Source organism: Lepisma saccharinum, chromosome 28, assembly GCF_977018435.1.
Source record: "Lepisma saccharinum chromosome 28, izLepSacc3.1, whole genome shotgun sequence".
Classification (NCBI taxonomy): Eukaryota; Metazoa; Arthropoda; class Insecta; order Zygentoma; family Lepismatidae; genus Lepisma; species Lepisma saccharinum.
In genome coordinates, this window is record NC_139256.1 from 44,990,566 (window position 1) to 45,007,466 (window position 16,901).

General features: G+C 38.0%; 1 protein-coding gene across 1 annotated transcript; it reads left to right on the forward strand.

The window, feature by feature from the left end:
• Positions 1-294: 294 nt before the first annotated feature.
• On the forward strand, positions 295-10,333 carry LOC145980926 (TNF receptor-associated factor 4-like). The gene is made up of 3 exons (XM_083114011.1): positions 295-461; positions 3,369-3,515; positions 8,547-10,333. Exon 3 carries the CDS (start codon positions 8,726-8,728, stop codon positions 10,331-10,333), a length of 1,608 nt encoding a protein of 535 aa, XP_082970137.1. The 5' UTR covers positions 295-461; positions 3,369-3,515; positions 8,547-8,725.
• The last annotated feature ends 6,568 nt before the right edge of the window (positions 10,334-16,901 follow it).

Consider the following 16,901-nt stretch of genomic DNA (forward strand, 5'->3'; position numbering starts at 1 on the left):
CCTATCGCTCATCAACTACAGGGCTCATTCTGAAGGTGAATTAAAGTATTATATTATACTATAATATCAGTACGAAGTAATTTATGGAGATAAAAATTGTGTTATTTTTTTCACGATGTTCGTATCCTCAGAGAACTTCCACTCAATGTTACCACGAACACAACAAAGCCTAAAAACTTGCTGAGTCATACACCAACCAAGATCGTTGCTCTGATTGGAGTAAATTCACTTTTTGTAGTCGCTTTCCTTCTTCATTGTTTGACCTCAGTCACGTGTCGTAAAAGAGCGCACTTTTTGTGGATACCAATGGAATGACACGCCTGGAACAAGCCCCAGACTCAACTTGAAGGGAGCAGTGGTTTTATCGATGGTTGAAGGTCGCCTTATCTGAACAGCTTTTCCATAATAGTTGAGTTTATACTGGCGTGTTGGACAGTGGAGATAGAGACGGGCGTTCGAAGGTAAGTTTTCACTATTTTTACACGTTTAAGTTTTCTGTTCAGATTGTCGTATCCGAAATACGAGTATATCAAAATGTGTTTTAAGATATAGGTATAATGCATGGGATGGGGTGGCTGCTTATATATTAGCATAGCAGTATCACCGCGTTGAAAGTCCCAGATTCTCTGTGGCTTAGCCGTTGCGAAATTCCACAGGCGAAGATTGTGATTTTTATGGTGTCCATAAAGTAATTCCCAGCTCGTTTGGACCAACGTCGATTTGCTCGCGAGAAAGAGTAAACTCAAAGTTATCCCACGAATCGGCTGATTACCTGTTGCTGTTGCACCATGAGAAACAGCGGGTAACCTCGAAGCAGTGGCGTAGCGGGGAGGAGAGACGAGGTGTAGGGCCCCGGAATGTTCTCTATAGGCTACAGAAATTTTGTGTAATACCAAAATTTCAACAAATTGTGTTGCTTATATCGAAGATAGATGTTGAAGAAATATATGTTGTCGGTCAACAATCGCAATTTGATCTGGAAACTCTTCGACGCGATCATTGTATAGAAAGAGCTGCCCTTTCGTTTATTGTAGATGAACTTAGACATATGAACAATCTGAGTTAGCTCAACTGGACGAATAAACGTGCACTGCAAGCAACTATAGAAGTTCATTTTTATTTAATATGTAGGAAGTGGTCCATCTGCCGAATTACTCACTCGCAACCACTCTCTTCCTTATTGTCAGAGAAGAAAGAAACATGGTAATTCATTCACGAACTTTTACCGCTTTAATACTTACATGTGGTATTTAAAATGTTACTTCCCACGAAATATATTCAGCGGGACTCCAAGACATATTCAAATAAGACCAAAGATAAATATTCCATTATGTTATTCCGTTACACGTTACGGACTTTCAGCTGTATTGCGAAAAGGAAATTGATTTTTCATTTAACTGTTAAAACACTTCAAGAGGGCCCAAAACACTCAGGAGGTGGGGCTGATTGCCCTAAGGGGCAATACAATGTGATAAAAAGTATTGTATTTTACGTCCCTCTTCCGTCTCGGAGGGTACCGTGTACGTGTTAAATGCCATCATTATTTTGAGGGATTTTGATGTTCATCTTCCATAATGACGTTTTATGGAAATTTCTGTCGACCCAGTTTTGAGTGTTTTGATATATAATATTTGCAAAGTCTTGCTTCATGAAAAAATCGAAAAAATGTACATTGGGTGGTAAAAGAGAAGAAATCGCAGCTTTTAAATTTTGTATTGCACTTTCCATAACGACATCTCTGCAACCGGTTGGCAGGAAATTTGGGTCGGACGAAACGTTTTCAGGATGGCCCTACTGCAGCTGCGCCTGGTGGCTCTGAATAGGGGGAAGGGCTATTAGGGAAAATGGGGCAATAGAGAAAATTAAGATCAATAGTTACACATTCTTATTAGAAAATGGGGTTCCTAATAAAGCACAAATTAAATATTAGTGCGTGTTTTGTTATGAACCTCATTTCATAATGTGTATGTGTAACTATTTATATAAATCTCTCTATTACCCCATTTTTCCTAGTAGCCCTTCTCCCAATTCAGAACCACCAGCTGCTGCAGTTACCATGGCTACTCTTTCTCCACCTTTCTTTGTTGTTGTTGATTTACTGGATGCGTCAGTACTTAGGATATTTGCACCAGTCGCATTACACAGGAACCAGTCCCTTATTGTTACTAAAATCATTCAACAGTCTCCGAGGAATAAAATATCCTTGCTCTGGTTAAAAGCCGAGGCAGTAAAAGAGCACTCTTACACCCTTACACCAGGGTAGCCAGGGGTGGGCTCTGGGGGCTGAAACCCCAAACGAAATCCTAAAAATGTTTCTTTTGAAATGCTCTATAGTGGTAATTAGCTTTACTTCATTAGCAGGATTCAACATCTTGTATAATATGTTGTAATGTACTCGGAAATTCGTCTTCACGGCTTCTACGGTCTACTTTTTCGCCCCTTAAATGGCGGCTGCTGATAAGGAATGACCCTCTCCCTCGAAATAAAATTCTTGCTACGGGCCTGTATTTCATCCCTGCCTGTTCCTCTTCTTCAATTTCTATTCTTCTCTTCCATTTCTCGATTTCCTTTCTTCTACGTTTCTTCACATATTCCTTTCACTTTTTTTCCTTCTGCTTCTCTACCTCTCACTTACGAGACCCTTCTGACTTCGACTGACGCTTTGTTGGTGTTCGTGTTCCTAAAGTCGAAAAGTAATTGGTTGTACTCAATCCACAATTTTATTTCTATTGTTATTGACTGAGGGAACATAGCGGAGCAGATCTGTGAAAATTTTAAAGTAAAAAACAAAACGAAAATAAAGCAGTGGGATATTGAGAGTGGTAAAGTTAACTTGTATGGGAAATATTAAACAAAAACTTTTTCGCGAATTTTTTGTAAGAGTTCATAAAATATATTTATCAGCTGTTGCTTAAACGCATTTTTGAAGTATGGGCTACTGGGTGTAAATCATATTTTTTAAGGGGGGGAAAGGCAATTTGTGGACAAGGGCAATGAAGTGAACCAATGTTTCATGTAATTACCAGTCCTTCATAATAGTTCAAATTACTGTCTGAAATGAAAATGAAGTGCGAGAAATATGTAATATTACTTCGACATTCCTTTGGGGGAAGCAACTGTCTACTACTTCCCTCCAGACTCTTATGTTCGTGAGGTTCTCTATACTGTGCGTCCAGAGCATTTTATAATCTTCTGTTTTGGGGGATTGTAAACATGACCAATTTAAGTTTAGAAAAATCGTATAATTTCGAGAATCAGTTGAAAATGTACGTACTTTGTAGTATTTTCATTCACTCCATGTACAAATAAATAGGCTTATATAACACAAAACTGTGCGCAATATTTTAATTTTTTCAATTCCTTTTCAGGAAACTGCTCGGCATGGATGGCAGTGAATGTGGAAAAATGCCCATGAATACATTTGCCTAAGCTTCAGCCCCTTTGAACATTTCGCCACCCTTCGTTGGGAGGAGTTTCTGGAGGATCCTGAGTGAGGCTTTCTACAGATATACAGTGTAAGTAGAGCAGAACATATCTAATAAAGTTAATTTTATTTTTATTTAACCAATTTTGGCCGATCGCGACTGTTAGGATGAGTGATGATGAGACTGATGAAGGGACACTCACAAAGAGGAGCCATGACCAGAACTGTATTCGAACCCGGGATCCCTGACGTTTTGTTCATTTTATCTACGGGTTTTATGAAGTTGAAGCTGTATAAACTTGAAATGGCAGAAGTATATCGGTGATGTATGCTTATTTCTCGGAGAAGGGAGAACAACTCCATATTCTCAAGGGTGGGTATTGGACTTTAAAAGTGTCATGGATACATACATATTTACATACATACATACTTGAAATATGAAGTGGCGGGTGATTGTTTTATAGCTTCCGCTACCCCTGTTTAGAAGGGAGTGTTTGCCACTGGGGAGAACATTACTAATAGCTACGTGTAATACGTGGGTTGGATATTTAACACTAGAAAGACCTGCGTAACCTCCCTACCTAAAAGGAGCAACGGGTCATTTTGACCCATAAGTATATTTCAAAGGAAATAAATTGCTACACACATACTTACATCACTCTTGAACTGAAATATCAGAGTAATTTAATATCTTTTATTTTTATGTATTTATTATTTATTTATTTGTCACATAATTATACATGTATTAATATTTATTTGTCACTTTATTATATTTATTCATATTTATTACAAATGTTATCTGTTATACATTTTTACTGCTTCTGAAAAAATCAAAAATTGAGTAAATATTTGCAGTCTAGATATATAACGGCTGGGGGTTCAACGTGCTGACTCCACGTCACCCCACTTCTGGTTGAAGATCTCCACACCTGTAGGTAGGATCGTGGGAGGGGGACTAGCAGTCGGCAGCCCCATACCATCTCGAGGGTTGTCGAACAATGGGTTAATATTATCAACATTAAAGTACATGGTGGCTCAAAAAGTCACTTAACACCCTCGGTACAAGGCCACTGCAGCGCGCAACGTGGAAATGGTGATGACCAATCGTTATCAGGCCAAGGGGGAACCACATTGACTCCACCCACACTGTCGGCGGCCATCTTTATGTCCGCCATCTTGAATTCAACTTCTGAATTTTAAATGGGAAGGGGGTGATATGATATATCAAATCAGGCTAGACGTTCACGAGAAATGCAATGGTGAAGGTTTTTTCGACGTATCTTTAACCAGTAAAAAGTTATGATTGAATTCTTGTACCAATTTGCTCTTTTTCGAGGTGTTAGAAAAATGCCTTAAAATTTGTGTAGCGCATGTAACGCATCGAGATCAAAGTGACGTCTAGGGAGAGAAGTTCGCATGCCATTGCACATGATTTTAATCGGATACATCCACGAAGAGCTGCACATTATGAATGGTTGTGAATGGCTGTGAATGACTTTTCATTTAATAGAAGCGTCACACTGTAATTGTTCGCGACAACCATTCATAATGCGCAGCTCTTCATGGATGTATCAGATCAGATTAAAATCTTGTGCAATGGCATGCGAACTTCTCTCCCTAGATGTCACTTTGATCTCGATGCGTTACCGATGCGTTAACAAATTTTAAGGCATTTTCTAACACCCCGAAAAGGAGCAAATTGGTACAAGAATTCAGTCATAACTTTTTACTGGTTAAAGATACGTCGAAACAACCTTCACCATTGCATTTCTCGTGAAATTCTAGCCTGATTTGATATATCATATCACCCCCTTCCCATTTAAAATTCTGAAGTTGAATTCAAGATGGCGAACAACAAGATGGCCGCCGACCGCGCGGGTGGCATCAATGTGGTTCACCCTTGGCCTGGCAACGATTGGTCATCACCATTTCCACGTTGCGCGCTGCAGTGGCCTTGTACCTAGGGTGTTAAGTGACCTTTTGAGCCACCCTGTACATATAAGCTAGATAGTGAATACGTGCTGATCTATTTTTATACCATCTTCTTACCTACACATGTAATAAAAATATAATATCAATTATTATGCATATTTAATTAATTTAATGTATATTTTTTAATTTAAACAATTATTATGATTATGAAACACTTGGTTCAGACCCTCCCGAAATATATTTCTAGATTCGTGCCTGCTAACCACACGTGCATTATTATTGTCGGATTCTCGATTTTGAACTCCATTTGGAAATTAACCAGTAGGTCTACGTAGAAAAGGGTTAAATCAAATTTTAGCCTATTCAATTCTGCGTTAATCTATGCTAACCAAATATTTCTTTCAAGTATGACTTCTACTTGTTATCGTCGTGAGAACAAAAAAAGTGCCGGGTTCTTTTAGTTTTACAAAGGATCGTTCTCTTTGAAATTCTAAAAATAAATAACGGGTTACCGATTGTTATGAAATTTTAGTACGGTGCAGGCAGAAAGGCTCTAAAGGACCGAGATATAGAGAGACACGGCAATGTTCCTTATTGTGCTCCTGACATTATTGTACGAGGTTCCCCGTGCATATAGCACCGTGCCTTAAACCCATATTTAGGGATTGTTGGGATAGAGGTAGGGCCCCACACATTCTCATTCTCGGAAATTTTGGATGTGATGTGATGAGCACCACGCTCCGGCCGTCTGTAGTCCCCAGGTATCCATTGATTTGATGCTGGGTTTGCCACAGTCTCTCTTTGAGAGTATAAGGCCGGAAAAATTCCGATCTTACATCACCCACCCACCCCGGGATTCGAACCCGGGTCTCCTGCATGGCAGCATGGGCGACGGGAGGGGAAGGGCATCGAACGGGTCGGTGGACCCCCATGGAAATTACCATCGTTCATTATAGATACAGGAAAGTTTGTTACTCTTATTGTTAAGAACAGGAATGAAGTTAATTTAGTTAGTATTCGAACAGAAAAATCAAATTAATAATGCATTGGATCGAATACATATATTATTAATATTACTATCATTTCGAATAAAATTTATTTTTGTTAGTTATTATAGGTATTATTGTATAATGATAACATTTATAACCGTGGTAATAATACTTTTTTTCCTACTATTCAACTTTTATGATTTTCCCGATCCCCCTGCAAAAATTTCTGGCGATGGCAATCAGAAGCCCTGCCGACAATTTTTCAACGGACTATTCTAATCGCCAGTTTCCCTCGCTTTTCACTTGTTTCTAGATTCACTCTACATTCTTTGGATGTTCAATGGGACAAACACAAACGTCCATGTCCTAATCGGGATTCGAACCCTGGACCCCTGCCGTTGGAGCGCACTGTGCTAACCACTCCACCACGGAGGTCGACAAGTAGACCCTCAAAATTTATACAGGTAGTCTTGGTGTTCTGTTGAAGGAAAACGTTGTAGGTGTGCATTAGAGGGGTGTCTTGGCAACCCTTAATATGTCCTAATAAAATAAATCTCGGAACTACCTTCAAAATAATGAAAATAATATCAATGGTTAGAAAAATGAGGAATGTCGTTCTAAATGAGATGACCCCATGTGTCTCTCCCAAACAATGTGATATTGTTTACTTTAATAATAACTGAAAATATAGTCAAGATGATGTTAAATTAGAATGGGGATTAAAAATTATGGATACTCGAGTGTGGACTCCAATTAAAAATTAACAGTAGGCCAACATAAAAACTAATTACATCAAAATTTAGCTTTTTTAATTCTATGCTAACCAATTTCTTTCGGGTATACCTTCGATCTTTCAACGTCGTGCAAACAAAAAAGTGCCGCTCTTTTTTTTTTCCAAACGATCGCTCTCTCTGAAATTCTATAAATAGAAAACGTGTGGTCCGATCGTCATGAAATTTTAGTATGGTGCAGGCAGGCAGAAAGGTTTTTAAACAAATCGTCATTTTCTGAGAATTTTAAAGTTGGTAAAAAAAAAGTTCTGGTGAATTTTGTGAAACAACTTTTTCTTAGTATTGGGCAGTTCCACAAATACGATCTTGGTCGTTTTGAAGCTCTTTGCATCTGGATTTAAAATCCATTATCATTATCAATTCACGTTACGAAACCGATTTTATACAGCTTTTTATTGAACGGAGTAAAGATGTATGTGGAATGTGGCAACAACGCACACAATGATTTTGCTCGCTGAGCGCTCAGATACTTGACGCACCCCTGGAGTAAGAACTCGAATACAAAAGAGATTCACATATGTTGGCAATGCTGCGCACAGAGAGGCATTCCTGCGATAAGTAATAGGACCCTTGATGAGCTTCCAGCAAACTTTCCTGAAATGCTTAACTATAGTACCGAAGGTCGAACTACAGGTCCAGTGGCGACTTTCGCTAGCGTGTTGTCTTTCTACATAGTTCTCTCAAATTCGTATTTGAAGATGAATCAAGTGTTCACATTTTTCTCATTTCAAATGTAGTTTGGATATTGTCGTAATCTTATAATTATTTGCATTTCTGCTTTGCATTTATGTCACTTTTATAATTATACTTTATTCCAAGCAAACAAGTATTTGCAACTGATTAAATATTTTGCTTTTATTTTTTTCGAGACATTCGAGACGAGACGAGACTTTTCAAATGCCGTCCCGTCTCGTGTCTCGTCTCGAAAACGAGACGAGACAGGCATTCTGTCTCGTCCCGTCTCGAATTTCAAAAGGTTTGTCCCGTCCCGTGAGCAACACTAGTTGCTTTACATGATGCCGCAAGCCGAAAGGCTCTGTCGAATAGTTTCCTCACAATTGTAACTTGAAATCAGGGAGGTTTAATGTAGACACCCTGTTGAATAAGAAGGCACATGAACTTGAAATGACCACTGTAGCAAATAAATCACACACATAGAGACAAAAATCAGTAAGAGAAAAGAAATATTTTTTGTGTTTATTTTGTTAGTAGGATGCCCGGAGCATTTATTGTTATCGTATACCGTACCTCATCGGAATATACGTATTAACATAACTTTCGGGAAAATATTTCTTGCAAATTTGTTCTATCGTGGGTATATTTTTGTCGCTGTAGAGGTGCTACTTTATTAGTATTAATTCTTAAGGTTTTGAAACTGTCTCAGTACATTTTTTCTTTCTTCTGTTTCAGATCAACGGTTTCTTTACACATCTCATCTCAAGATTATACCACGTGTTCAAGAAGACTTCATTTCAAGAGATTAGTGAAAGTAAATGTTAGATAGACTTATCTCCAGTCAGCATTGATACTGTGAAGATCAGTAGAACCATTACCTACAAATAAGGTTGTGTGTCGGGCTGAGAAGAAGAATGCCAACAGCAGGCTACAAGACTTGTTCCTTTTGCTTGAAAGAGGTGGAGAAGGAAGAATTAGAATATCATCAGTTAATCTGTAGAGTTGAAGTTGAATGTGGTAATGAGTGTGGGCTTAAACTTTCACGTCAAATGCTGCTCCCAACACGTGGAGGAGAGCTGCAGGAAAGAAAAGTAGTTTGTGATCTGTGTAAGGAGACATTTTCACAAGAAGATATAGAAGACCACAAGGTTCAGTGTTTACAGCAGTCTATGCAATGCATGCTGGAGTGTGGTGTACAAATCGATGACTCTAGTTTGTCCGATCACTTACACGAAGACGGTTCCAAATCATTAACATCTTACAACAAACATGACAAGGAAGTTAAAATGTGCGTCCATTCCTGTGACATGTGTCTGAAGGAAGTGAAACCAGAAAATATGGACATTCTAAGAGAGGATTGCGTGATGTCTGAGGTGGAGTGCGTGTTTTGCGATTCGTTCGTGCCGGAGTATTCGTTTGTGAAACATTACGGCACCTGCGAATCTGCACTTGTACGCTGTGGCAATAAATGTGGAGAAAAGAAGGTGAGGAAAGATCTTAGTAAACACTATCGAAACGAGTCCCATAAAGCACTGGTACCGTGTGAGCATTGTGAGAAGAAAGTCGAGAGACAGTTGTTGGAGGATCATCACGCAGAATGCGTGAAGTTCCCAATTCCTTGTCCTGAAAGTTGTGGTGTTAAAGTTTCAAGAGAAGATGTGGAAGGACATTTGGATGAAGAATGTCAGAAGCGCTTTGCTGCGTGTGCTTACAAGGATATGCAGTGCAGCTATGAAGGTTTTCCTGCAGGGATGATGCAACACATGAAGGAAGAGATGCAGCAACACATGGACCTATTAAAAGGCATTGCAACAAACCTTCATTTTAAATTAGAGAATGAGAAACAAATAAATCAAGATGTGAAAGGCAAGATGGAAAATCTCCAATTGGAATTAGAGAGTGAGAAGAAAAGAAATCAAGAGGTAGAGGTCATAGTTCTAAATCTTAAATTACAATTCGAGAGTGAGAAGAAAGGAAATGAAGAAGTGAAAGGCATGGTCGAAAATCTTCGACTAAAATTAGCGAGCGAGAGGAAAAGGAACAAAGAATTGAAGATGGAGATAAATACACTAAGGCATGACAGTTTCTTGTGGAAAGTAAAAGACGTAGCTGCGGAGATAGAGAAAGGTAAGAGGGATGGAGATATTGGGATTACAAGTCCCCCCTTTTACAGCAGTAAGCACGGGTACAAATTAAATGTGTCGATAATCCCATATGAGAATCGTTCTGAGTACAAGGGTCATTTAGGAGTTTACATTCAACTAATGCCAGGAGAGTATGATTCCATTTTGAAATGGCCCTTCACAAAACTTGTAAAGTTTAGATTGGTTGACCAAGCAACGGATGGCGAGGATATTGTTAAATGTTTACGTGGAAAAGATGTTGAGAATTTTATGAAACCCAAAGACGGTCGATGTAATACCGGACGCGGGTTTCCTTCTTTTGTTTCTCACAAAGTACTCAGTAGTAGAAGTTACATTGTAGACAATGCAATGTTCCTGGAAGTATCTGTGAAAGAATGATATTAATGGTGAAAGATGTCAAGTAATGAGCATCACGATACTGTAGTATGTGATACATGATAGAGTTCTTTGTGAGGGAAATATTTTTTTTATGAAAAAAATGAAAACCTTGGGAAAAAAGGATGGAGGGGGGGTTATTTTAGGAATACAAAACAAATTCAGATCAACCACCATAGAATTAGCTGACCTACCAATTGAATGTGTCCTCGAAAAAACTGTAATTAACGATATTATGTCTCTGTATATATGCATAGTATATTTCCCACCCTTGTGTACTATTTCAATTTATGAAGCGTTTTATGAAGCGATTTATTCTGTATGTCTTCCCAGTTCACGCATACTCCTCGTAGGTGATTTTAACTTGCCGGAAGTAACAGGTTCTAATTATGATTTCAGCAAAGGCTCGCAAAAATCTAAAACTCTCTCCAACTTTATGTCTTACTACAATTTAAGTAGTGTAAATAATGTGTTAAACACCAACAACAAAACACTAGATTTAGTTCTGACTAACGTCCAAAACGTGTCGGTCTGTAAAGAAACTGAAACGTTAGTACCGGAGGATGAACATCACCCCCAACTTAGCATCGAATTCTTTGTTTCGAAACATGTTAAAGCAAATAAAGAGAGAACAATTAGCATGCGTAATTTCCAAAAAGCAAACTTTGAAGTAATGTACCGTGAAATTGCTACCATCAACTGGGAAGAAATATCCAATCAAAAGAATGTAAATGACGCGCTTGATATATTTTACGAAAATCTGGATAAAGTTTTCGAAGCTACCGTCCCGTACAAAAAGAAATCCATAACATCACGATATCCTAGTTGGTTCACCAGTGGCATAATTAAAAACATTAAAAGCAAATCCCACCACCATAAGAAATGGAAACGTGGAATTGGTAATACCAACTTTCATCGTGCACAGTTTGAAACTCTCCGCAAAATAACCAAAAGGCAAATTGAAAAAGCTTTCAGGAATTACATATCAGAAACAGAAAATTATATAAAACACGATTTTAGACACTTTTGGTCCTTCGTTCAAAATAAAGGGAGGAAAAATACGTCCATGCCCCTCAAATACAATGACACTACACTAGACGATGACGAGGCAATTGCGAACGCCTTCGTCCAGCATTTCCTTTCCACCTATAAGAGCACGCCCGCGAATTACGACTGCAATTTAATCGAAGACCACCAAAAGATAGACGTAGGCGAAGAATTTGTACTAAACGCAATCAGTATTGATGATGTTGAAAAGGCAATAAAAAAGTTAAAACCAAAGAAATCTTGTGGCCCTGACGGCATTCCGCCCTACGTGTTAAAAGGTTGTGCAAGCTTATTAGCCCTACCCTTAATGAAAATATTCAATCTTTCTCTAACCACATCTGTATTTCCCAGGAAATGGAAAACATCTACAGTGCGTCCCGTACCCAAAAATAGTGGCACCGGTAACATTGAAGAGCATAGGCCCATATCTTTATTGTCTGCGCCCGCAAAAGTTTTCGAAAGTATTATTTATCAAAGATTGTTGTCACACATATCCCCAGTAATATCTGCCAACCAACATGGCTTCGTCCCGGGTAGATCCACTGTTACGAACCTATCCCTCCTAAGTCATTTCGTAGCAACTAATCTAGAAGAAAGAAAGCAAGTAGATGTCATCTATACAGATATATCCAAAGCCTTCGATAGAGTAAACCACGATATCTTGTTGAGTAAACTCTCGTGTTACGACCTCTCCAAACCAGCACTAAATTTCTTTGCTTCTTATCTAAAAGACCGTAAGCAGAACGTATCTTATAATGGAATTTTAACAGAAGAGTTCGCAGTTTTCTCAGGAGTCCCCCAGGGTTCGAATCTCGGACCTCTGTTATTTTTAATTCTAATCAATGACTTACCAAAGTACCTGTGTGACTCATTCAGACTCTTATACGCCGATGACTTGAAATTCGGTAAGACTATCTGTAATATTGATGACTGCAAATCCTTACAAAGTGAAATCAATACAGTAACAAAGTGGTGCGAAATAAATGATCTTAATCTGAACATAGAAAAATGCTGCACGATGACATACTCGCGCAACAGAAAGCAAATTGAATTCGATTACAAAATAAATAACACAAAAATTAAAAGGGTTAACGAGATGAGAGATCTAGGAGTTACATTTGATTCAAAACTTACATTTGCAACACATGTTGAAAGGGTCGTAAATGAGGCACACAGGAACCTAGGGTACGCAATTAGAATGAGTAAAGAGTTTATGAACAAAGAAATAATGAAAATAATATTTAACGCTTTAGTCCGAAGCAAAGTAGAATATGCAGCAGAAATATGGGCTCCTCAAAACAAAAAGTACACGCATAAAATAGAAATGCTGCAGTCTAAATTCGTAAGGTACGCCACTTATAAAGAAACAGGCATATATCCCCGATATGAATCATACACTTCCCTCTGTAAACACCACAACCTGCCTTCTCTCAGCAAAAGAAGGAAGATGCAATTGCTCTGTTTCTTATACAAAATCATGAACAATAATATTCAAGTGCAACATCTTCTAGAACAAATACACATACGTGTTCCTATCTCCAAGACACGATCCAAAGGGGGCCTCTTTTACTGTAGTAACAGAAGATCGAACATTATAAATAAATCACCTATCAGGAGAATGTGTGAACTGTACAACAGATGTTCCGAAAGGGAACCAAAATTAGACATATTTCACATGCCTATTGGGACATTCAAAAATGTTATTCAAGGAATGGAAGAATAAATGTCAACAATGTAAACATAAACGCAATATTTGTAAATATATATTTCTTTCGTAGTTTATACTCAATTACATATTCTAGTGTGTCAATTATTTACAGGAAATTTATTACACACATAATTAATATATTTCTTTAGTGTAAATAACTTCAATCCTTGATTTATCCTTGTTTATTTTATTTCCATATTTTATGTAATTTATAATATATTATATCTGTATCTTATATATATTGTACATGGTGGTAAAGATCTGATATACTGAGTGTAAAGATAAATAAGAAATGTAGAACACTGTAATTGGGCATTCGCCTGTTGTGTTTAGTAATAAATAAATAAAAAAAATAAATAAATAAATAAAACACGTAGTTAAAAGGAAAATGCATGTTTGTATCTAAGATACAAGAAAGTTTAGTAAATCCAGTTTGTCAAAATTAATTAGACATATTGTCATCTTTGAAGAACATGAAATTTAATGCATATAAATAAATAATCAATAGTTAATGTATTTCTAAAAAATGTTCATACAAATTTATTTCCCATTTGTTATACTCAGTTTGCTATCTAGAGCAATGTGTTGCAGCAACTCCCGTAGGCACTACGGTACGCAGGATTTATTTTCGAAGGAGGCTGGATTTTTGAAGATGGTTATTAACAGAGATTCGTTGAAATGGGACACTGGGCGGGGAACGCCATAAAATGTTTCGTAATTGTTGTTTTTAACCTTAGTTTTCAAAGTTGTTCAAAGACAAAAATTGTAATGGCTTGTCATATTAAGGGCGGTTTTTATTTACCATTTTGGTTTTCCCAAGTTAATTACTTCTGTCATTGGAAAATTTTGGATTTCACACAATTTCGGGAGGGGCTGTTGTCCAAACAGACAGTCCTCTTATACGCCAGTGTCTATAGGAGTAATATATGGTAACGAAGAAGGAAGTTTACTGAACATTTTAGATTGTAGTCGCCATAGTCAATATATCATAGCATATATTATGTGTTCTTTATGATGCCGCCAGGGATTGAGGTTTCGAGGCATTTTTCTGAGTGTTTCGTTGTCTGGTCCAAAATTTACAAAATTTTCCGTTTTTTAGGATAAATGCACCGTTGCGCGAAAATGAGAAAAAATACGACGTTTGGAACCCGAGCGCTTTTTTTCTTATGAATAATACTCCTAGAATGTAGGCATCTCCGCCGAAGGTGCATTATTCCCCTCAGAGTGATTACTTTAACATTTTTTTTTAATTTGAGCTGAAAGCTATGCAGAAGATCATGAAAGAGCCACCGATTACACATTCATTTCAGAAACAGATTTGAAAGTAGCTTCTAAGTCTATCGAAATCTTGCATTTCTTCGGTGTAGGCTCGCTCATTTGTCTCCCACGCTGACTGACTGCATCATTGTTTTAGAATGACGTTGCTCGTCACTGTAGGCCAAACGTGGTGGGTGCAAGAAGGGGCAATTGACCTCCCCCCAAAAAGTGAAGTTTATTAAAATTTATTAGTTAAGGTTCATTTATTTACCTCCTGAGACCAGCAGAGAAAAGTAATGAGTAATTTTTATGATTTCACAAACGCAACAAAAAAATAGTCTTGTCTGGAATATGAAAAAGGTTTCGGTTCTTCTCCCCAAAACATTTTAAGTCCAATGTTCGACTCTCGCCTTCAAAGATAGGTCCTGAGATACCCCTATACTCCTCACTGTTGCTTCTCTTCCCTCCTCTTGCCATCCGAAGAACACACCGCTAGCATTCTGATACAGATACATGACACACATGACAGACACAACAGAAAGTGTGAACATCGTTTCCCTTCTTGGTGAATTTCAGTGCCAATCTTCAGTACGATGATAAATCGTAGTTTCCCATCTAATGTATCTTCAGCGAACATGTATTTAATAAGTCTTTCATGAACTTCTCATACCTCTGAGCTAAAGTTTTTAAAACAGTATAAGTTATCAAACTCTTTGAGGATCATAGAAAAGGTTCTGCGGAGATGCATACATTCTAGGGAAAAATAACGCGTGGAGCAAGACTGGAAAATGTCTCTTGAGTCCAAAATTTCGCGTAAGGTGTTTTCTATTTCTTTTCAGATTCATTGGCACCCAACTGGGGGTGACATAATTCTCACCTTTTGGGAATTTTTGACCCATGAAGTGTCCTGTCCTCAATTTCATCACATCATACCTCATCTTCGTTGTTAGCCAAAAGCAGTGACGTGCGGTGACGTCGACACTTGGGGTAGCAGTCAGTGGCGTGTTCAAGGGGGGGTGGTTGGTGTGGGTCACACCCCTCCTCCCTTTAGGGCCAGTATTCCTACAAAAAAGAAGAATGTCAATAACAGGAAAAGATTGCAAAATTATGAATGAGTACTAGAAAAAAGTACACGTAACCTCACTCACATTCGAAAATAAAAAACTATTTGATTTGACTCTAAGCCAAAGATCCTGGGTTCGAATCTCGGATTGGCCATTTGTGTTTTTTGTGTGTGTCCCTTCATAAATGTTTCACCAAAGGTGGTGGAAAAGCGAAGTAAAATAAACCAAATTGAGTAATCAATCAATGATTTGATTTCATTTTTGTTACTTAGCGTCGCTTTTTTGTCACATTTGGTTAATTGCGAAGATGATACGATGAAATTGATGAAGGGATGAGCACAGGGAACGCCCATACCCGGGTCGGGGTTCGAACCCGAAACTCCTGGTGTCGTAGCGCGCTGTGATTACCACTCCCCCACGCTTGGTTGATTTGGTGACAGGTAACAAAACACAACACACTTTTTTTGTAGTTTCTTCAATGATATTCATTTGACTTTTTGAGTTCTGAGATACATTTTTCATTCCAAATTATTTCATTATTTACTGCAACACATAGGACAAGAATGCGCACTCATCACGGGTTCGAATCCTGGCCTGGATTGTTCATATGAGGTCCCTTCACCAATTTCATCATATCATTCAATCCTCATTTTCGCGATAACCAAATGTGGCAGAAAAGCGAAGTAAAATAAACCAAAACAACAACAACATGAACACGCGTTCTCTTGCCCAAATAAATACATCCGTATTTATGACTGTTAGAGACCAAGAGTAGTATATTTAAATAAAACACTAATAAAACGACGAGAGTGAGAGAGATCCTGAGCACATATTTGTAATTTAATCATTATATATTCCATATTTGAAAAAGAAAAAAAAGAAAGAAAGCATAACATTATTGTCTGCACTTAAGTTAACACGTTCCCATTTCATAAATAATAAAACTACATCCCATATTATACATACGCACATATTGTACAACGTGTAAAAGGTTGTGTAAATACAGAGAACATATGTACTGCAGAAAATTTTTACCCTGTGTTCTTTAGAGGATTTACAAAAAAAAATATGAGATACCAATCCCCTATCTGTGCTATAGGAGATAGTCTGCGGGACCTGAAAGCCTGGGCTTTCAACCATTGCAGCGGGGGGCGAGGGAACAAGGGAGGTAGAGGTAGAAATCTTCCTTTTCCTTGTGCCGGCCGTTTCTACCTGGAAACTGGTCAGGCGGAAGAAGAGCGAGCTAGTTTTGCCCGCGGAGAACACCGATGGACGAGAAGAGCGTGGGAAAAAAAGGTGTTGCATATGAACTGTGGTGGCTTTAACAAGACAATAAATATTGTGATTTGAATGTAATTCGAGATGTGAGATTGATTGATCTATCTCTGCTAGACTAGCTACTCCTCAGTGCACTGTCACTGGCCAAAAGTGGCAGAAAAGGAGCAAAATAAATAAATCAATCAATTGTTTTCTAAGGTGATCAAGGATGTTAAAA